At 33.9% G+C, this 22,443-nt stretch overlaps 1 protein-coding gene across 3 annotated transcripts in view; it reads right to left on the minus strand.

Moving 5' to 3' along the window:
- The window catches only part of SLC44A1 (solute carrier family 44 member 1), a 192,667-nt gene that overhangs the window by 115,095 nt on the left and 55,129 nt on the right, over positions 1-22,443 (minus strand). For all 3 annotated transcript variants that reach the window (XM_074280049.1, XM_074280050.1, XM_074280048.1), the window contains exon 3: positions 7,065-7,207. In XM_074280049.1, coding sequence (XP_074136150.1) covers positions 7,065-7,207 — 143 coding nt within the window. The remainder of the gene's footprint in view (positions 1-7,064; positions 7,208-22,443) is intronic.

The raw sequence follows: 22,443 nt of genomic DNA on the forward strand, positions 1-22,443 counted from the left end.
CCCAAATAGATTTTAAGTAAATTCTAGCAAATATTTAAATAACAATTCCAAATTATATGTTAGGTAAAACAAAAAAAGGCATTCTATAGAAATAACTTTTGTGAAATAAATATGATCTTAATATCCAAACCAAGGAAAGATAAATATGGGAAGAAAAATCACAAACCAAAATCTATGATGAATATTAATGCAAAAATATTGAATAAAATAGTAACAACAAGGCAACAGCAATACATTCAAAAGATTGTCTACTATAAGCAGGCTGGATTTATGCCAAGAATTTAGGGATGACTAAAGGTTAGAAAAAAATGTAAATGTTTATGTAACAGACCATTTTAATAGCAAAATAATTTTTAAATTAAAAGATGTAGAAAAAAATCAAAACATAACACTTATCTATGTGTTGTTGTTGTTTTTTTTTTTTTTTTTTAAAGAGAGAACATAAGAATAAAAGTGCTTTTCCTATGAATGGCAAACCATATATATGAAAAAACAATTATAATGCTCTAACTAGAAGTGTTTCCATTAAGATCAGGGGTAAAACAGAAATGTCTGTTGTCACGACTGTTGCTTAGTATAGTTCTAGAAATGCTATAAGAAAAGCAAAAAGAATTCAAAGAATATTCATACGCAAAGATAAAACAAAATTACTACCTAAAAAACCCAAGAGATTCATCTAAAATTAATTGAAATATTACTTTCAATAAAGAAGCAGGATATAAAATAAAAGTAAAGAAGGAAAGAAATATTTATTAAGCTCCTACTATGTGTAAGGTATTAAATGCTTAACAAAAATCACCTCAAGTGACCTTACAACAAATCTGTAAGGTAGATATTATTAAGATCCCCATTTGACAGTTGAGGAAATAAAGGCAGACGTTAAGTTACTTGCTCAGGTTCACAAAGTAAACTTTTAAGGTCACATTTTAACTCAGGTCTTCCTGACTCTCGGTCTGGTCCATTTTTTTTTTTTCTTTGCTACTTAGCTGCATAAAAGACCCACCAAAATGCACAAAGTGTTTGGTTTTTCTGCATAAGTTAAAAAAAAATCAAGCAGAAAGAGAAGAAATCTCATTCTGAATAAGTACAGAATATATAAACCAAGAGTTCTATTACCAAGGCAGACCCAAAACTAATATCAACAGAATTACAAGTACTTTTCTGAAACAAAGGAAGTCTTAAGATATGGGGGATATAATTCCCATGGTTCAGCTATGTCAGTATAATTTTTTAAATGGCACCATTATCTACATTTGGTGCCACACTAATCAAACAATTAAGATATCATTTTACATAGTTAAAAAACAAACATAAACCCTAAATTTGGAAAAAGAAAAAACTAAAGAATTTTAAGGTACAAAAAGATCAAGAAATTATAAAAAAAAAATGAAGGGGAATTTGCAGAATCATATTTCAAATTATATTATATGAATCAATAATGATTAAAACTATTTGGTACTGTTAACAATAAAAAATTGATCAAAAAAACAAATTATATAATCAAGATATAGATACAATCAAACATAGTAATATAATTTTTGACAAAGCCAGAGACACTAAATAATAAGAGGAAAAAGAAACGTTCTGAAGTTCCATCTCATATCTATCAGATTTAAAAATATGACAAGAGATGAAAATAGCAATTGCTAGAGGGGATGTGGGAGGACAAGCATATTTATAGTGGTAATGGAACTGTGAATTAATAAATCATTCTGGGGAACAATTTGAAAGTATATATATATTCCACCAAAGAGAGTGTGTGTGTGTGTGTGTGTGTGTGTGTATCTACATATGTATGCATGGAACAGCTTCTATCTGGGGGATAGAGGGAAGTTTCCACTTGATGGAAGAGATATAATTGTGGAAAGTAATAGTTATGAGGAAGAGGAGTGGGGGGAGCAGAAGAACATTGATAAAGCAGAGAAGAATGAAAGAGTGGCTAAGAGGGAAGAAAAATTTATTATTTATTAAACTTATTTAAATGTGTGCATAAATGTGAATATGCATGTATATATACATTTTAAAAATAATAAAACATTGTATGTAATTGAAATTCACTTTCTTGTATGGTTGCCTTCCCAATTCTTTGCATTTTGAGACATTTATGATAACATGACTTTTTAAAATGTAAGATGTAGAGGAAGGACATTCAGTGTTGAGAATAAAATGATTTAAAAATACCTTGTAAAGCATAAAAGTAATCTATAACTGTGAATTACGAACATACTTTTAAAAAAAAAGTTTTTTTGCCCCCCAAAGGGGCTGGTGTTGAGAAAGGGAGTTAAGGGAATTTTAATTGAATGGTCTCAATTTTCTCAGTGAAGAGTGTGTAGGTCATTTCCTACAACTGTGGGAGATTAGTATTGCTGGTAGCAAAAGTAAAAAAGATCAAAACAGCAAAGATGAGGAATGATAATAAGGAGCACTATAATAATTGTAAAGTAGTTTAACCACTATGCAGTATGGAAGAACATTGAAATTTCTCACGGACAAAATAAGGTCTATATCACTACATTTGCCATTGACACCTTAGAAGACCTAAGGTAAAGTAAGGTCTTCTGAAGTAAGAGTTCTTAACCTTTTTTGTTGCGTCACGTACCCCTTTGGCATTCTGGTAAAGCTTAAAGACCCTTCTCATAATTATGTTTTTAAGTAATATAAAGAAATGCTATATTTCAGTTAGTAGAGATTAATAAAAATAAAGATATAATTTTCCCCATCCAACTTCATGAACCCTCCTAAAATCTATTTATTGACCCCTCGAGAAGGGAGGCATGGATTCTAGGTTATGAAGCCCTGCCTTAGAGAATGAACATTAAATGGTGATACAGATCCAAGAATAAGATTTCACTGATTATGAATATCAAAAAAAATCAGAAAGAAAAAAGGGATTTTATGGTACTGGCTAATTAAGCCTATAAGTAGCAGACTATGGGATGCTAATGGTTATGATGACAACACTAAGAACAACTGATATTTGTATGATGTTTTAAATTCTGGAAAGAACTTTATAGACATTTATCTCATTTGATCTTCATAATACCACCATCAGCTAAGTGCTAGTGATATATTATTCCCATTTTTCAGAAAATGAAAACCAGGCTGACAGATGTTAAGTTACTTGTCTAGGGATAACAGCTACCAAGTGACCAAAATAGAATTCAAATTTAAGTGTTTCTAACTTTATCTCCAATTCTCACATTGCCAAGCCTATAACTAGCACTTACATATTCCTAACTATCCTTGCTAATGCATCTCCTACTATACTTAGTCTCAAACTCTGCACTAAAGTAACTTTCATTGTCCCTGGCAGAGCCTTTATAAGAATAGCTACTATAGAAATCTTAGCCATTAATGGAAACTATTTCCAGAATGCCTAGACTCCAATTTCAGGAGGATATAAGAAAGCTCCTTCCAGCATTAGAGGGTCAAACCTTCCTACTTCCAATATTCCTTGGAGACTCTCTGGAGCCTCATATTTCTCAGAAGCTTCCCTTTTCTCTTCAAGCCCATCAAATTTCTATTCTCTGCTCTGAGAAGAACAAAACCTTAGGAACCACTGTCATGATTACAGAATATAAGAAGTAGGAGAAGAATAGTTTTTTTTTTTTTTTTTTCAGATTAGTGGAAGGTACTTTTTCCATCAGTTATTGGTAGGGAATATATATCTCATTTCCTAACTGGGACTGAACACATTTTCTAATAAAAACAGTGTTAAAAATGATGATTATATGATATAATCATCATATATAATATTAGTATTATAGTTTACTTCCCCCACAGGTCAAAATGACTTCAGAAATCAGTAGCCTTTTGTCTATTTTAAGACTATTTCTCTGAGAAAACAAATCTCAAGTTTCTAGTAGGTGACTAAGAAAGCAACTTCTGGAACATAACCTGTTTGCATGCTAAGGATTATCTGTTTAATTTAGTTTTATCTGTCATTTTTCTGTACTGTTTGATTAACTAATGAATACACTGCATCCTTGTTAACAATATTAACTGAAAGAAAAAAGACCCAAACTGTACTGATTAATAAGGAGCCTTTTGAATTAAAATCTACAATAATAGTTTTCTTCATCAAGAAAGAAGACTGTGCCTCATCAAAACTCTGAATCACCCTATCAACTTGCTCACTACTCTGCACACAACAGATGTTTAATAAGTGTTTTCTGTTGTAGAAGAATAGAGTATTATGGAGGCATGGAACACTGCTAGTAGAATACAGCAAAATTTTATATAGTGAAAGTGCTGGCTGAATTAACAGAATATCAATACTAAAAAATGACTAATCAAGGGAATAAAACAGTGATGGGGTAAGATGAGTATGTGAATAAAAAATAAAGATGAAGGAGATGAATGAGTCAAAGATAATTGCAAAATTTTAAGCCTGAAAAAACATAATAAGGAAGTCCAAAGCAAAATTGGAAAAATGGGTAATTAGATCCAAAAAGTCACCTTTAGGTATTCTCAATTTTAAGCAAAAGAAGCACAAATACAAGTATTTGCTAAAAATATAGAATAACTGGAAGAAAAAATTGGAGATTGTCAAGATGCTTTCATGAAAAGCCAAAGGAAATGGATAAACCACCGAAGATAAACAGAGATGATCAAATGGTAAAGGAGTGACCCTTTTGAGAGAAGTAAAAAATAATAGGTAAGAGGAAGAAGAGAAGATAGCAAAGGTGTTGGGAGACGAAACAAGAATGTGACACTCTCTCAATTCAACATGTTCTTTCACTTTATGCAATTAAAAGGGACTCTTTAAGGCAGATGATATAAAATAGACTGTACTAAGTACACTTGTTTTATGAACTGCAGATTCTTTTTTCCAGGAAAAATAATGAATCATCTAAAGTACACTGGGGTCACTATCTGTTCTGTTTGTTGTACCCCAGGCTACTGTTTTCATTTCCCCCTTCAAATTTCATAGCATCAGGATTTCACTAGAAAGTAATATTTAACTTAGTTAAAATTTATAGACATATTTTACATAAAAAGGTCATAGTACTTAAAAACGGGAGAGAGATTGTGTGGAGAAAACTTTTAAGCATGTACATTGTGTACACCCTATTTTTCAAAATACATGTTTTCTACTGCTCATAAATGAGTGGCTTACTTAATAGGGCCAGCCACCTGGAGACAAGGTGAATGTTTTTTATAAAATAATGTCAGGGCACTCTTTGGAAAAAGTATATTCATAGGCTAACAACAGCCCTAGAATTTCAAATTTGTCTCCAATATAATTAAAGATTATGCTGAGGAAAGATTAAGTACCAGAGTTTAAATGCAAAAAGTGGCATTTACCTAAAGCTCAGTAGCCTCACTGATAACTATGTGCTCATATGTTCAAATTATAGTAGACCCACAAGAAAAAAAAAAGTTTATGCATTTAAATGAATCTAGATTGTGTAGGCTGAAGAGAATAAGCTTAAAACGGAATTCTGCTCTTCAATTTGGGTTGTGTTGTTGTGTAGGACACAAAGTAACACTGAAACCTTTATCTAACCTTAAAAAGGCATGAAAGTTAAAAAAAAAAAAAAAGAACTGCAAAGATAATCTAGTTAACAGAATATGAACAGAACATAGAAAATAGTTGTTTGACTAAATTCTTCCAAATGGTAGGCACATTCTGCACATCTTCATTGTGAGAGCTCTTTATTCTCATCAAAGGATATGCCCAAGAATACATCTGCTGGCTGGTCCAACAAAGGGGAAGAGCTTTAAATAAAATCCAGGAAAAAGACAATTCCTCTCTCTTCCAAGAGCAGGCCCACTCACATTATAAGAGGCTTATCACTACACCAAGTTTGGGTATTAGGTAGCAGGTGATGAATTTTTTCAATCACAACTCCAAAGGTAACAGATATCATGGAGTGCTTGTCAAGAAAGCATCCACACTGTTTTATATATGTGTGTATATATTTATACAGATATTCATATATACATACATACATATACACACACACACTTTTGTACTTTTCTTGTCAAATGTATAGGACCAAACTGCTCTACTCCCTTTTACTCTTATGAGAAATGTTAGTATTCAATCGTAAATTATAACTGTTCATTTCCCTAAATTTTTTTTAACTTTCATGCCTTTTAAAGGTTAGATAAAGGTTTCAGATGAGTATAGTAGTTCTTAATAGGGACCTAGGCTCATGCAATATCTTCATGTTTTGGCTATAATATAAACAAAACACAAATAATCTTTTAAATAATGGCATTAATAAACAGAATTTTGATTAATCGGTCTTTTTTTTCCTTTCTTGCCTGGCTGGCTATTTAATATTCATAACTTATGTAAAAGTACTAATGTACTGCATTTACTCTACCATTTCTATTTACAATGATCTAAAGAGGTACTCAAAACTCAAATTGAATCCTATGAATCATTAAAAATATAGTATTAATAAATATGGTGGTATTAAACATAAAAAAGGCCTAAATGAATCACATGCCACAGCACACACACATGCCTTAAAGTTAAAACTATGATAAATAAACAAATCTAGTTTAAATAAATAAATAAAATCATGAAAATTACAAGACTGTGAAGAAACAAAAACAAAAATGTTAAAAACAATGTTACACAAAATTGGTGCCCCTACAGTAGTTTCCAACAACAAAATCCTAAAGATATTTTCATTGTTTTAACATACTCAAAAACTAGACAATCTCATTCTTTATTTTCCCTATCCAAATATAATCTGGGAAAGAAAAATGTTATGCTTTGTTCTCTAGTTTAAACATTTATTTCAATATTAAAACTGACAGTTGATGAGAAAACGGGAGGGGTACATGCATAAATAAAAGATTTATTAGAATCAAGTTTATGTGCACATATTTAAAGAAACAAAATATGCACATTTTAATTGTGGCAGCTAATTTTAACCTGAAATGAAGAATTATTCAGGCAAAAGAAAACAATATTTTTAAAACTAACAAGGAGAGTTGTAGCTAATAAAAATATTTTATTTTATAAAAGTAGGAAACCCAAATATGTGCCTTCCCAAAGCTATTTTAATGCTTCAATGTTCACCACAGAGCTTTCATTTACTCACTTCCGATGGGTGTGGTCCATGCCACTGTTAGGTATTCTTTCCACTTTTGCATTTTTCTGCCCACATATATTTCCATAGCTGTCGTATCCTGACACTAGTCTTGCTGCTGCACCTGTTGCTATTGAAAAGCCACAAATAAATCCCTAGAAAAGAAGCAGAAAAAAAAAAAATAAATAAATAAACCAGTATACTGTCTCAATAGCAACAGTCACAGCCTGACACCCAGATGCCCGCCCTGCTTCTGACTGTTCCAAGGGAACAAAGGACTTTCTTCTAATGACTGAGAGTAACAATATTCCACTGTTTGGCTGATTTTCCATCTAACTCAAAGGGAAAATACCCCCAAATAAGACCATGGGAAACACTATTTACAATTGTAAACAAACAAAATTTTTGCAGGAGGGAGTTGATACATTTTAACAAAACCATGTTTTAAACTAAAAAGTGTAAGAGGCAAACAGAAAGAACCATTTTTTTTCTTTGAAGAGTGGCTGTAGCTATTTGTGTGCACCAGAATCATTCTTACCTCAACAAGCAAAACAAATGCCTTCCAGCTTTAATAAAGTTTTAAAAAAGAGAATGGATTTTACAATGCAGCATTTACAAAGTACTTTACATACATGGGAGACACAGAAAAGCATTAAGGATCAGTTATGCTTGTAAAGGTTATTTCATTACATGGCCATATGCATTAGTACAATACCTAAGGCAAATAGTGGGAGACTTTAAAGAATATACTATTCTTGCTAAATCAAGAATGAACTGGCTGAAATAAGGAAACAAAGACTTAAATTCAACCCAAGGATGTTCATGAAAGAAAGGGAAAAGAAAAGATACTGGAATCACAACTGACCAATTAAATCTATTTGGGGAAAAGGCTGAAGTTTAAAAAAAAAAAATCAAACAAATTGCATTGTAAAGTATTCATGTTTTATTGTCTTTATTAGACTGATTAATGAAAATAAGTCAGAGCCAATAAGCTGTATTAACAATATGCATAGTTCTTAAGAAGCAAAAGGTGAGATTAGTATTAGAATACTAATGCAAAGTAGCCATGAAAGATTTCAAGTCTGTTTTTGAAATCAACTGCTGAAAGTTCTTTTTATAATTCACATCTGACCATATAGGGTAATTAATACACATGAAAGAAATCAATCAAAAATGTTTTCCCAACTATTTTTCCTTCCCACCTCAAACTACTTTCTGCCCTAAAATGGCAACTACTGTTGCCACAGAAGCTCCTCTAGATGAATTGCCTTTAGCTGAAAAGATTAATAGTTATTCCAATCTGACAGATTATTAACCACTCATTGATTTCACATCACAGGATTGCAGATTTAGAATCAGAAGGATTACTAAGGAGGAAATTGAGTAACTTGCCAATGTAGTCATACAGATATAAAAGTAAAGAACTGGGGTTTGATTCTGGTCTTCTAGATTTTTAAATCTACCACTATATCCATTGTACTATGCTAAGAGAAGGAGAAAAAGTCAATCCTATTTGTCTACTCCCATACAGCTGCTTTTCATTTTCCTTTTTATTTCTGCACATTTTTTACCTTTTGAAAGAGTTATTAGTCAATTTCCCAATATATCCAACCCTCTAGGGAAAAGCCAGAGATGAATAAGTATATCAGATAACTAGTCCTTCCTGCTTCTAGATTTACTAGCAACATAAATCTTGAAAAGAAGATAGAAACAGAGAAAGACAGAGACAGAGACAGAGGGATGGAGAACCATAAACAAGAATTCCCTTTAATGGAATTCACCTAAGCAATTAATCAATAGCATTTATTATGTACCAGGAACTGTGAAGATCAAAGAATACAAAGGCAAGAGTACACACACACACACACACAAAAAAAAAAAAAAATCCCTGACTTCAAAAAGCTTATCTTCTAATTGGAAAGTTAGCAAGCAAACCATGTACATACAAGACATATACTGTGGAAATGTAAAGTAATCTCAGAAGAAAAGCATTAACAGTGGAGGAATACAGGAGACTTCTTGCATTAGGAAGGAATTTAGGTGAGACTTGAAGGAAACAAGGGAAGCCAGGAGACAGAAATGAAAAAGTTCCAGTCATAGATTAGAGCCAGTACAAGGTCAACAAGTGAGATGATAAGATGGTCATGTACAAGGAATAACAAAAAGGCCAGTGGCACTGAAATTTAAGATCACAGGGAAGGGGAGTAGATTGCATTAAAATGGGATATAAAATTGATCAATGATGAACAGAACCAGCTATACCCAGAGAAAGAACTTGGAAATGAATGTGGACTGCCTGCATTTTTGTTTTTCTTCCCAGGTTATTTTTATCTTTCTAAATCTGATTTTTCTTGTGCATCAAAAGAACTGTATAAATATGTATAAATAAATAAATATTATATTGTATTTAAGATAAACTTTAACATGTTTAACATGTATGAGACTGCCTACCATCTAGGGGAAGGGGTGGAGGGAAAGCATATGTTCTGTCAATAAAAAGCTATAATAATTTTTTAAAAAACGGAATGATAAGAAGGAGTCAAATTCTACAAGGTTTTAAAAGGCAAAAAAAAAAGGGTTTGATCCTAAAGATCAACCATTGGAATTTATTAAGAAGTATAGTCAGAACTGTGTTTTTGAAAGATCATTTTGGTAACTGTGTGGAAAACTGATTAGAATGAGAGATTTTGTAGATCTGATGAGAGAATTAGATTTCATAGTTTTAATTTTAATTTCTTTTACTTTAATATATCTGAAGCACCTTTTCTACATAGTCATTGATTACATGCTGTCCTTTTAATAAGTATCTATTCATGTGCTTTTTACTATTTATCAACTGGGGAATAACTCTGGTTCTCAAATAGTTCTATCAATTCCTCATAAATCTTCAATATAAGATCCTTATCAGAAACATTTGCTGCAAATATTTTCTCCTAGGTAACCATTTCTCTTCTAAGTTTAAATGAGAGTGATTTTGTCTATGCAGAAAATTTTTAATTCTGTGTAATCAAAATTGTCTTATCTACTGTGATTCTGGTTGGTCAATAACTTACTTTCCTCATTGTTGTGAAAGGTATCTCTTCTTGCTCCTAGGCTTTGTAGCATTTAGACCTTAATGTGGTAAGAAATTTTTATCTAAATCTAATTTCTGCCATTTTGCTTTCCAGGTTTCTTTAGCAGTGTTTTCTCAAAGAGTGAGTCCACAGTAACTATTTTCAGTTTTTTTCAAATACAACGTTACTATTCAACTACTTATGAATTCTGAGTAATTTATCTGTATGATTGAATAATTTTGTTTTCAGTACCAAAGTATTTACATGATTACTGTATAGTTTGATTAAGTATTAGTAATGATTAAGTATAGTTTGAGAGCTTATATAACAAGGTCCTGTTTATTCCCACTTTTTTCATTATTCCCCTTGAGAAGTCTTAACTTCATCCAGTTGAACTCTTTTCTAGCCCTACAAAGCAGTCCTTTAGTAGTTTAAACTGTAAGACACTGAATTTTTTATAAATTTAGCTAGTACTGTCATTTTTATTATATTGATATGGCTAAATTCATAAATAGTTAAATCTCTAAAATTATTCTGGCTTGTCTTTACAAATTCTGAAAAGTTGTATTCGTAATTGCTACATGCTGGTGAAGAAGGGACCCTGAAACTCCCTAAAACTCCTTGAAGGAGAGATTCTCCTGAATCTATGGGACCCTACCTGAGGGAAAGAAGATAAACAGCTTCATTCTGTTACTTAGGTGGGTTTGGGTCAGTCCTGAGCTAAAGAATTCCAACCCTATTCAATCCAAGATTTTATATTCAATTCCAGGTGGGGCTAGCTAGCTTAAGCTGAAATCCAGCTTGTAGATAAAAGGAGCCAACTTGGAACTCCACCCACTAGCCCAGCCCCCATAGAGCAGGCCTAGCTTGTAGCCAAAGGTCCTGTTATAAAAGAGCCAATTTTAAACTCATTTCTTTGCAGAGGACCTGATATGCCATGCCATGCTATCCCAAGGAAACCTCTTTCCCCTGGAATAATATTCTTTACCAGTGCTACCCTCTCTTTATCCTCACCTAATTCCCTAATGATCCTTTTCTTCTGTCAGGATTTCTCTAAACTTTACTTCTTTACCAGAACTCCTCCACTGAGAAATAGAGCCTTTTCTTTTCTTGCACAGTAAAGGCTGACTTCCCAATGCCTATAATAAACCTTTTATCAATCTAGGTTTTTAGGTTTGTAAATTCATTTACAGAGAATCTCTGCGACGCCAGGAGGGGGTTCCCAAAACTCCCTACACTTGTGCCGAATCCCAGGGTTGCAGGGGAGCCAAACTTCTCCATTTGGTTCCCTGAACCTGCCACTAGACCTTATCATTTAACTCCCTGACTACCAGAAACCCTAATCTCATTTTGGTTCCCTAAATCAACACCTCATCATTTGGCTCTCTGACAGAAGGGAACCCCAAAACCTAAACCTCATCTTTGGTAGCTAGACCTCCAAATATTTAACACATTATTTGGATACTTTTAATAGAAATTATTTTTCTTTCTCTTTCTGTTGGATTTTGGTCATAACACATCTTACTTTTTACTTATTTCAATTGATTTTAATTGGGTCTCTAGGATACTCTAAGTAATGATTATTTCCTCTTTCTTGTACTTATTCTATTTGTTTTTCTTGATTATTATAGCTAGCATTTTTATAACTATATAAAATAAATAGGGTGACTTATCTCTGATATTATTAGAAAGTCCTCTCACATTTTCATATTATAATCATAGCTAGCTCTTGGTTTTAGACAGATACTATTGTAGAATTTATTCCTATAGCCTTTTTGTGTTTTTATTTTTTTTAATTTCTATTAATACCTTTAACAAAAGAGAATACAGCATTTTGTCAAAAACTTTTCCTGTATCTTTTGATGTTCTCATGTATTTTCTACTATTTTTGCTAATAGGGTTTTACGTTGGTAATTTCTTAATATTAAACCAACCTTGCATCCCTTATGTATATTCAACCTAGTAAATTGTATGTTTTCTTTACAATGTTGTTGCAGTCCTTAATATTTTGTTGACTATTATGGCAATAATGTTTATTAGAAATATTGATCTATACTTTTCTTTTTCTACTTTATTAATCCCTAATTAGGTATCAAGACCTTCATTATATAATCATTATATTAAGGGATTAGTTACCATCTCTTCTTCCCCTATCCTTGTAAATAATTCATATCATATTATAAATAATCATTTTTTGAAAATTTGATAGAATTCCCTTGAAAACTCACCTAGTCTTGAAGATTTTTTTAAATTTGGGAGTTCACTTACGACTTATTGAATGTCTTTTTTTTTTTTTTTTTTTTGAGATAAGGGGTTTTTCCCCTATTGATTGTTCCGTTAATCTAAGTACTTTTTAACTTTAAAGATGTAAAGTTATTTTTAAATATTAATATTGATTTAAGTAATCAGTTGCATTGGTACATACATGGACACAACAATCCTGATGAATTTCCTTTATTCCATCATTTTCTGTGAATTCTTTTACATTTTTAATGGTAGAAATTCAGTTTTCCTCTCCATATTAAAAAGATAAGATTAGCTAATGATTTGCATAAGTTACTTCGGGTTTTTTTTTTTTTTTTTTTAAATCAGCTCCTAGAAAGACAGTCCAGAGGGCAGAATAGGAGAAAGCAATTTAGTCTTTCTACTCATAAATACTCCAACAGCTATCTAAAAAGAATGCCAGACCAAGTAGCAATTGGTAAATTGAAGGAAATGAATGATTTTTCAAACTCAAGATTATAGAACTGAATTACAAGCAAATGGCCACGGTAGAAACTATGGAATGGGGTGATTGGACTCAGTGTCTAGAACTATGAGCTAGGTCAGCAGTTCAGAGACACTCAGAGCTGACCAGATTCATCCAGTGGTCCAGATCAGCAGTTCCAGATCTTCCAGGGATACTGGAATATGGACTCAGTATCTAGAGTACATCAATCCAGGGTTGCCCAGAGCATATCATGAATTCAATGTCTAGCCCAGTATTTCAGCCCATGGCGTCAGCAAAGAGAATGGTGTTTTCTTCCAAAGGAGACCAGGGGCAATAACACAACAAAAAGGTTGTCTCCTAAGGGGCAAGGATTGAAGATTCATTCCTAAGAGTTCCTAGCTAGGTTGATAATGCAGATCACAAGAAGAATAACTTCACCCTCCCTCCCCCCAAAAAAAATGATAAAGAGCCATTATAAGGCCAGGTATGGCCAAGAGATTAATATAGAAAAGTATTCCAAAATACCTATAAGCAGAGCCTCAGAAAAAAAGCACAGCTTGCCCACAAGATGAATTAGAATTCTTAGAAGAATTTATAATACCTAGGTAGTAGAATTTTTTAAAATTAAAAGTAATATTACAAATGAAGTGAATGGTAGCAAAAGGAATTACAAAAGAAATGAGTTTAAAAGGAGATGTGGAAAGAAAATTAACCCCTTATCTCAAGAAACAAAAAAACCTACCCAAATAATTGACTACCTCCCAAATTAAAATAGACCAAAGTTAATGACTCCATAAGAAAAAAAAAAATTAATACAAAGTTAAAAAATGGGGGAGGGAAGGAAACTGACCTGGAAACATAACAAAGAAAAATAAGAATCACTGCACTATCTTAAAGCCTAGAACAAAAAGAAAAAAAAGTACTAGTCAAAAAAAAAACAAGAAAGAAAACTGCCTGGATCTAGTTGAATCAGAGACAATAGGGATAAAGAAAGAATTTACCTGAAAAAAAAAAAAACAAAACCCTCAAATTAAAACTCAGAGCAAAACTCTAGAGCTTTCAAATCAAAGAAAAAAAAAATTCTGCAAGTAACCACAAAGAAAAAGTTCAAATATTGAGAAACCATAGTCAGGATCACAAAAGATTTAGAAGCTATACTTACTATAGGGGAGTTTAAAGAACAATATTCCAAAAGGCAAATGATATATGCTTACTGTAACGTGCTCTCCTGGCAGTTACAATTACTAGTCTGTCCTAGACCCACCAGAGTACCTTTGACCACTGTCCTTTGCAGTGTGAGCTCTACCCGGCTCGCCTCCTCTGAGGCCTTCTAAGGTCTCTGGCCACAATCTCTTGAATCTATAGCTTAATAACCGGTAGCGCACTCAAGAACAGCCACGTGTAATCTTAAAAGCCTTTATTATACCTACTCACATAATGCCCTGACTGATGCCCTGACTTGTTGGTTCCCGAGTGAACACCTGGTCAGAAGACCCATGTGTTCACTACCAAAATCCTTACCTCTTTCGGCTACCCATCTTGGCTTGGTCACCCAGGCTAGGAGCCAGGGTGAACAGCAGGAGGTTAAAGAGGGCGGTTGCTGCCTGCAGTGGGCTTATATAGGGCCTGTGAGGTCACACACACAGCCAATCAGCGAGAGAGTCACCCATTACGAAACTATCTCAATATGGCCAGGATCCCGCCCAAGGGCAGTCCTAATACTTCTGGGCCTCAATCTCCCGATGCACTGTGTCCGCCCATTTAAAGGGCCCTTACAATTCCCTTTCTCTTGTTTTGCGGGAACCGCACATCTCACCAAGCTAAACTTTTAGCACCAGCTATAGTTCACTTGATCCATGAGATGACAGAGTGTTATGCCCAAGGAGGTACAAAGCAGCAAATCAGTAAACAGAAGTATGACAATGAGAACCAGGCTTAACAGTGGCCCAAATGTTCAACCCATTCATCAAAGTCATACTCGAGATAATAGGCCAAAGAAATTGGATGCCAATGAGGTAGGATGTCAACACTGAGGTGGGAAGTCAACAAGGTAAAACATCACAATTCTAGTTAACAAATATCAGTAGGTAGGTTGTCACAATTCTAGTTACATTTATCACAGTTCTAGACCAATTCTAGTTTCTTACAATTTTCTGTTGCACTTTTCACACTCCTAGAACAATTCTAGCTTATCACAATTCTCAATTGCACTTGTCACAATTCTAGAACAATTCTAGCTTATCACAATTCTCAATTGCACTTGTCACAATCCTAGAACAATTCTAGTTTATCACAATTCTCAATTGCACTTTTTCACAATTCTAGAACAATTCTAGCTTTATCACAATTCTCTATTGCACTTTTCACAATTCTAGTTTCACAGGTGCACATAAGCAAAGTCATGTCCAGTAACATTGTCTCAATAACAATGGCAGGTGGGTGTGTTGGTTTTTCACCCACTAATTTAAAAGCATAGGGCAAAGCCTCTTCCCAGGCCACCATATGGCAAGTGGCCACGGGAGAAGCAAGCAGGCCCATTGTCCATTTACAGTCTTTATATCGCGTATCACCCAAAACAGTCCATTTCAGCTGCAACATTGGAACCGTGTCTGCTGTCTCTGGTGTCACAGTCAGGAGGGACATTGCTGCCATCAGCGTCTGAAGGGCTGCGGACATCTGGCTGGTCCCTCTGGCCGGTTGTCTGGTCCTTCTCTTGGATCCCCAGGTTACAAATGTCTCTGGTGGGGATGAACTCTGCTGCTGGATCTGCACCTAGGAAGGAATGTCCCTGGGGCCCAACTTGGGCCTTTCCAAATGCCATCCAGGCCTTTCCACATCACAGTGGAAACAAAGTTGTTGTCAAAAAGATTAACAAGTCAGACAAAAGTCAGTCTGTCACTTAGCTGCACTTTCTGTGTATGCCCGAAGTGCATTGCTAAGGTAAAATGCAAAGAATTTAAAAATGTAAAACCAAAATAATTTAAAAGTGTAAAACCGAAATAGATTAAAAATATAAAACCAAAATAACTTTAAAATGTAAAATCAAAATACTTTGAAGATGTAAAATCAAAAATGTTTTAAAATGTAAAATCAAAATTTAAAAATTGTAAGCAATCACATATCCCAAAATTCCCTTCTCTTGTTTAGAAGAGAAGATCTTGGGGATAGTCTGTGCAGTAATGACTTTACTAGAACACTCGGCTATATCCCTGAATTCTTTTGCCTAAAAATCAAAGTTTGAATTTCTGATACCGAATTGTACTCCAGGAGTGTGAATCAATAAATCTGATATTACTTTTCCTCCTGGGTCAAAGATCACACACTGTCTATTTATTCTAGTGATTAAAACAACAATTTTCCAACCCATTCTAGACATAAACACTGTTTTATAAGTACCCGTAGGGGGTTGGGAAATCAAGCTCACCTGTGGAAGTGGAAAATCCACGAGGTAAGAAAAGAGGAGTTTCAACTCTCCAAAGACGATCCTAGCAGTTTTACAAGTATAAAACTCCACTCTCTCTAACTGCAAGGTCTTGTCCCTGTAAGGTTTCTTAGAAATTAACTGAACTGTATTTTTAAAACTTTTCTGATTATACTCAATACCCCACAATTCCTTTTTGCCTTGGGGCACAAAGCCTACTCCGGTCCTTTGAAAAGACACAGGAGTTTTGAATGGATTAATGAGCAGTGCTGATGGTATTATAGCCCTTCCTTTTCCTCCTCCCCCTTCTCCCTTGGCCCAAGAAGGTGAGGCAGAGGGAAGAAGAATTGGAAAATTCCCCAAAGGCTGATTTAAAATCAAACCTGAGCTTTGCACATAAAAAGAACTAAACTTCTTCTCAATGAAAGAGTAATCAATAAATTCCTTAAAACAACAATGCAGGAGGTAAACCAACAAAATGCTAAGAAGAATTTCTACAACTTTAGTCCATGTGGTTCCTTTATTTCCTTCCTTAGTTTCAGCCACTGGTTTGAACTCTTCCTGTTCTATCTGTAGTAACCTAGCTTTTTCTTCTTTCTCTAGCTCAATCTGTAGTTTAACCTGCAATTCCAGCAACTCTTGCTGTGGCATTTTATACTCTATACTGTCATACATACGCACTAGCTCTAGGTTGCTCCCTCTCCTAGCTCTATTTACTGGGTGTGGGGATAGCCTTTGTGGAGCTTGATTACAAGCTTCCTGCTGTTCTTCAGTGGTGATCTTTGTTAAAAGATCTTCCATCTGGCTCTTTAACCTCTTGATATAATAAGCATTATGTTCAGCTGTGTCCTTGAGTCTGATCCCAGATTTACCTGGGTCCATATTGCTTCTCTGTCTTCCCTCTTAAGTGGCGTTTCTACCGGATCTTTCAGAATCTTAATTCTGAATATTAAATATTTTCAAAACTTGATAATTCCTGATGCGTCCACGTTGAGCGCCATTTGTAACGTGCTCTCCTGGCAGTTACAATTACTAGTCTGTCCTAGACCCACCAGAGTACCTTTGACCACTGTCCTTTGCAGTGTGAGCTCTACCCGGCTATTAAATATTTTCAAAACCTGTACTCTGGTGGGTCTAGGACAGACTAGTAATTGTAACTGCCAGGAGAGCACGTTACAGCTTACAAACAAAAATGACATCTAGCAAAACTGAATATAATCTTTTTTTAAAAAGAAAAAAATTTGTAAAAGTTTGTTTTTTTTTTTTTTTTTCAGTTCCCTCCTCATTCCCCTCCCTCATCAAATGAGAAGGTAAGAAGTACAATATCCATTGTACATCTGAAGTCAGGTAAAACACAAAACTGAATGTAATCCTAAAAGGGGAGGGGGGGAGGAGATAGTCCTTTAAAAGAAATGGAGGATTTTCAAGCATTCTTGGTGAAAGGAATAAAATCGAATAAACTTTGAAATACAAACACAAGAATAAAGATCAACATCTAAAATTAAATTGAAGTGTACTTAGAAAAAACTGCATGAAATGTTTGCTTTCTTTTTTTTTTTTTTTTTTTTTTAAATAATAATAGTTTTTATTTACCAGATATTTGCATGGGTAATTTTACAATGTTGACAATTGCCAAAACTTTTTTTTCCCCAATTTTTCCCCTCCTTCCCCCCCCCCCCAGATGGCAGGTCGACCAATACATGTTAAATATGTTAGAGTATAAATTAAATACAATATATGTATACATGACCAAACAGTTGTTTTGCTGTACAAAAAGAATCAGACTTTGAAATAGTGTACAATTAGCCTGTGAAGGAAATAAAAAATGCAGACAGACAAAAATAGAGGGATTGGGAATTCTATGTAGTGTTCATAGTCATCTCCCAGAGTTCTTTTGCTGGGTGTAGCTGGTTCTGCTCATTACTGCTCTATTGGAACTGATTTGGTTCATCTCATTGTTGGAGAGGGCCTTGTTCATCAGAATTGATCATCATATAGTCTTGTTGTTGAAGTATATACAGCGATCTCCTGTTCCTGCTCATTTCACTCAGCATCAGTTCATGTAAGTCTCTCCAGGCCTTTCTGAAATCATCCTGCTGGTGAAATGTTTGCTTTCTAATGGGGAGAGATGCAGGATGAAATGAGATATGCATTTTCTGAAAAGTATAACAACATCAGGAATCATAAAAGAAGTTAAATAAGATGAAGAATTGGGAGTGATTTTTTTGAATAATGTTTTTAAAAGAAAGGGAAGGAAGAAGATTCTGGGAAAGATAGCAGAGTAGATCAAAATCTTTCAAGGTTTTCAGATTTTCCCCATAAATATAACAAAATTGCACTTCAGGGTGAACATAGAGCAGTGTAAAATAAGACTTGAGGCAGAACAGGAGACCTTCTAGGACAATCCTAGAAGACACAAAAATCTCAGTTTTGGCAAAGTACTAACCATCTCCAGGCTAGCTCCACAGAAAAAGTAAGTGGAGAACCCTGCAGCTAGCTGTATTGGGAGAAAGCCTCAGCCTGAATAACAAGAACTTTCACCTCACAAACAGCTCAGGGGTCTGGGGAACAAATTCAGGAAGACTGAACAAACCTCTGCAGATTAGGAATGTCAGGCCCAGCTGTGCTGCTGAGACAAAGGCCAAGAAAAAAGCAACAAACTTGGTGAATGCAAAAGCAGTGGGACAGGGATGCTGTTGGTTAGAGGTACTTACAAGAAAGTAAAACTTGGTTTGGGGTTCTGGGTCATAGAGGAGAGCTAAAGTGAAGCTAGAGGCACCATCCCTCCCCTTTCCACTTTAGTATTAGAGGTGTTTATACTAACAGTTTTCATTTAAAAAAAAAAAGAAAGAAAGAAAGAAAAAAAAAGAAACAGATGAAGAAGAAAAAAACTATCAATAAAAACTTACTATGGGAATGGAGAAGACTGAGGTTTATCTTCAGAGGAGATCAGTGAAGTTTAAAAAAAAAATTTAGAAAAGAGTAATGTTAAATGGCAAACTACCCAGAAAGATATTTATAGAAGAATTTTTTTAAAAGACTTCAAAAATCAAATGAGATGGAGGGGAAAAAAAAATCATACAAGAAAAACAGGATTATGAAAGAAAAAAATTGACCAACTACAAAAGGAATCTCAAAGAAGAAATTAATTCTTTGAAAGTTCGAATTGGGTAGACTTGTGATGGAGAGAGGTCATCCATATCCAGAGAGAGGATTAAGGACACTAAATGTGGATCATAGCATAGTATTTTCATCTTTGTTGTTGTTGTTTTGCTTTTTTTTTTTCTTTATCATTTTCCCCCTTTTGATCTAATTTTTCTTACACAGCATGATAAATGCGGAAAAATATTTAGAAGAATTTAACATATTTAACCTATATTGGATTACTTGCTGTCTAGGAAGGAGGTAGGGAAGGGAAAATGACATTTGGAACACAAGGTTTTGCAAGGGAGGATATTGAAAGCTATCTTCACATGTATTTTGAAACATGAAAAGCTATTATTATTATTTTTTTTAAATAAGAAGAAAATTAGGATTGGGCAAAGGAAACCAGTGAAGCTATAAGAAAACAAGAAATAACAAAACAAAGAATAAAAACATAGAACAGAAGGTGAAACATCTTATAAGAAAAACAGCAGATCTGGAGAACAGATTAAGAAGAGAAAGCATATGAATAATTGGTTATGGTCTTGAAAGCCATGACCAAAAAAAAGAACCTCCTCCCACTCCTTCTTTCTTGTCCATTCATTTTCTTTTCAAGATTAGTCCACACAACTGATTCATTCCCATAGCATCTGTTTATGTAGGACGATCCTTCTAACTGCCCTAATAATGATAAAGTTCTTAGGAGTTATATGTATTATTTTTCCATATAGGAATATAAATAGTTTCATCTTATTGAGTCCATTATGATTTCTCTTTTGTGTTTACTTTTTTTGGCTTTTTTTTTTTTGAATCATGTTTGAATGTCAAATTTTCTATTCAGCTCTGATCTTTCCATCAAGAATGCTTGAAAGCCTTCCATTTCACCATATATTCACTTTTCCCCCTTGAAGAATTATACTCAGTTTTGCTAGAGCATTATTATTCTTGATGTAATATTTGCTCACATGCTAAGCTCTCTACTGCTTTAATTTGGAATACTAAATCTTGTGTGATCCTGACTATAGTTCCACAATATTTAAAGTGTTTCTTTCTGCCTGCTTGAACTATTTTCTCTTTGACTTGGGAACTCTGGACTTGGCTATATTACTCTTGGGAATTTTCATTTGGAGATCTCTTTCAGGAAGTGACTACTGGATCCTTTCCATTTGTATTTTACCCTCTGGTTCTAGAATATTGGAGTAGTCTTCCTTTATAATTTTTTGAAATATGATATGTATGTTCTTTCTTTGAACATGGCTTTCAGATAGTACAATAATTCCTAAATTACCTCTTTATTTATTTTCCAGGTCAGTTATTTCAATGAGATATTTCACATTTTCTTCTATTTTGTTTTCATTCTTTTGGATTTGTTTTATTGTTTCTAGATGTCTCATGATATCATTAGCTTCTACTTGCCCAATTTTAGTTTTAAAGGAATTATTTTCATTTTATTTTTCTAGATGCTTACTTGAATAAAATAAAGAGAACATCAATGAATTGGGCATGCAACTAAAAAAATTGAAAAAGAACAAATTAACTTCCCTCCCAACTAAATACCAAATTGAAATTCCCGAAAATAACAGAGATTAATAAAATTGAGAGTGAGAAAACTATTGAAGGAATAAACAAAAAGTTGGTTTTATGAAAAAAAAACCAAACGAAATAAACTTTAGTTAATTTGATTAGAAAAGGGAAAGAAGAAAATCAAATTACTAGTGTCAAAAATTAAAAGGTGAACATTCCACCAATGAAGAGGAAATGATGAATACTTACAAAAATACAGATTGCCAGATTACTAAAGGAGGAAATAAATTACTTAAAATAATCCAATTTTAGAAAAAGAAATTGAACAAGGAATTATTTTCTTCAGCTACGTTTTCTACCTCTTCTCTTTTTCTATTTGGTCAATTCTACCTTTTTTTTGGGGGGGGGGTTGCTAAGGCAATTAGGGTTAAGTGACTTGCCCAGGGTCCAGGAAGTATTAAGTGTCCAAGGCCACATTTGAACTCAGATCCTCCTGACTTCAGGGCTAGTACTCTACCCATTACACCAACTAGCTGCCCCTGGTCAATTATATCTTTTATTAAGGAGTTTTTTTTTCACCAGTGAAGTTTTTTAGCTCTCTTTACCTTTTGGACAATTCTATTTTTAAGGTATTGTTATTTGTTATAATACTTTATTGTTTTTTGTGTCTATTTTACCAAACTATCAATCACAGTTTTCCTGCATCACCCTCATTTCTTTTCCTAATTTTTCCTTTACTACTCTTATTTGATAATAAGGTTGTTTGTTGTTATTGTTGTTGTTTGTTTGTTTTTTAACGTTTTCAGGAACTCTTGTTGAGCAATTCATATTTTTTCTTTGAGGGTTTGTGTGTAATGTTCTGTCGTCTCTCAATTATAATCCTTCTCTGGGAGGAGATTTCTTTTCTCTGTAAATCCTTTTCTCTGTGAGCAGGTTTCTTGAGAGGCTTCTGGAGCCTTCTCCTCCAAAAGTGTGGGATTGCTGGACTTGTGAATCCACAGGACTGCCCTCCAAACTCAATGTCCAAGTCTAGACTGCTCTCCAGGCTCAATGTTGCCTCTTTTTATCCTCCCAGAGAATGGGCTTATGAATATTACAAAGGTGTAAACTCCTTAAAGGTGTCAACTCTTTTCAGAAGACTAAATGTGTAAACTTCTTTTAAAGGTGTGAACTCTGAGCTAGAGAATTGTTTAGACAACTTGAGTTAGCACCTTGTAATCCTAACAGGTTTGCTTGTAGCTATTTTGACATCATTGTCTTCTTCTAAATTTGTGTCTTGAGCTTTCCTGTCATAATAGCAGCTTTTTATGGTCAGTTTTATTGTTCTTTGCTCATTTCCCCAACCTGTTTCTTGATTTTGAAACATTACACTAAACATGGACTTTATTCTTGGGAGGTGGGAGGGTACTTTCAAAAGTTTCAAGGATTTTTTTTTTTTTGCACTTTTCTTTTCAGAATTAATTCTGAAGCTTTAAAAGTTTTCAGTGCTTCCAAGATAGTGTGATCTGAGAAGATCTATGGTCAATGCTCTGGTCTGCA

The sequence above is a fragment of the Sminthopsis crassicaudata genome, chromosome 1 (assembly GCF_048593235.1).
Source record: "Sminthopsis crassicaudata isolate SCR6 chromosome 1, ASM4859323v1, whole genome shotgun sequence".
Lineage (NCBI taxonomy): Eukaryota > Metazoa > Chordata > Mammalia > Dasyuromorphia > Dasyuridae > Sminthopsis > Sminthopsis crassicaudata.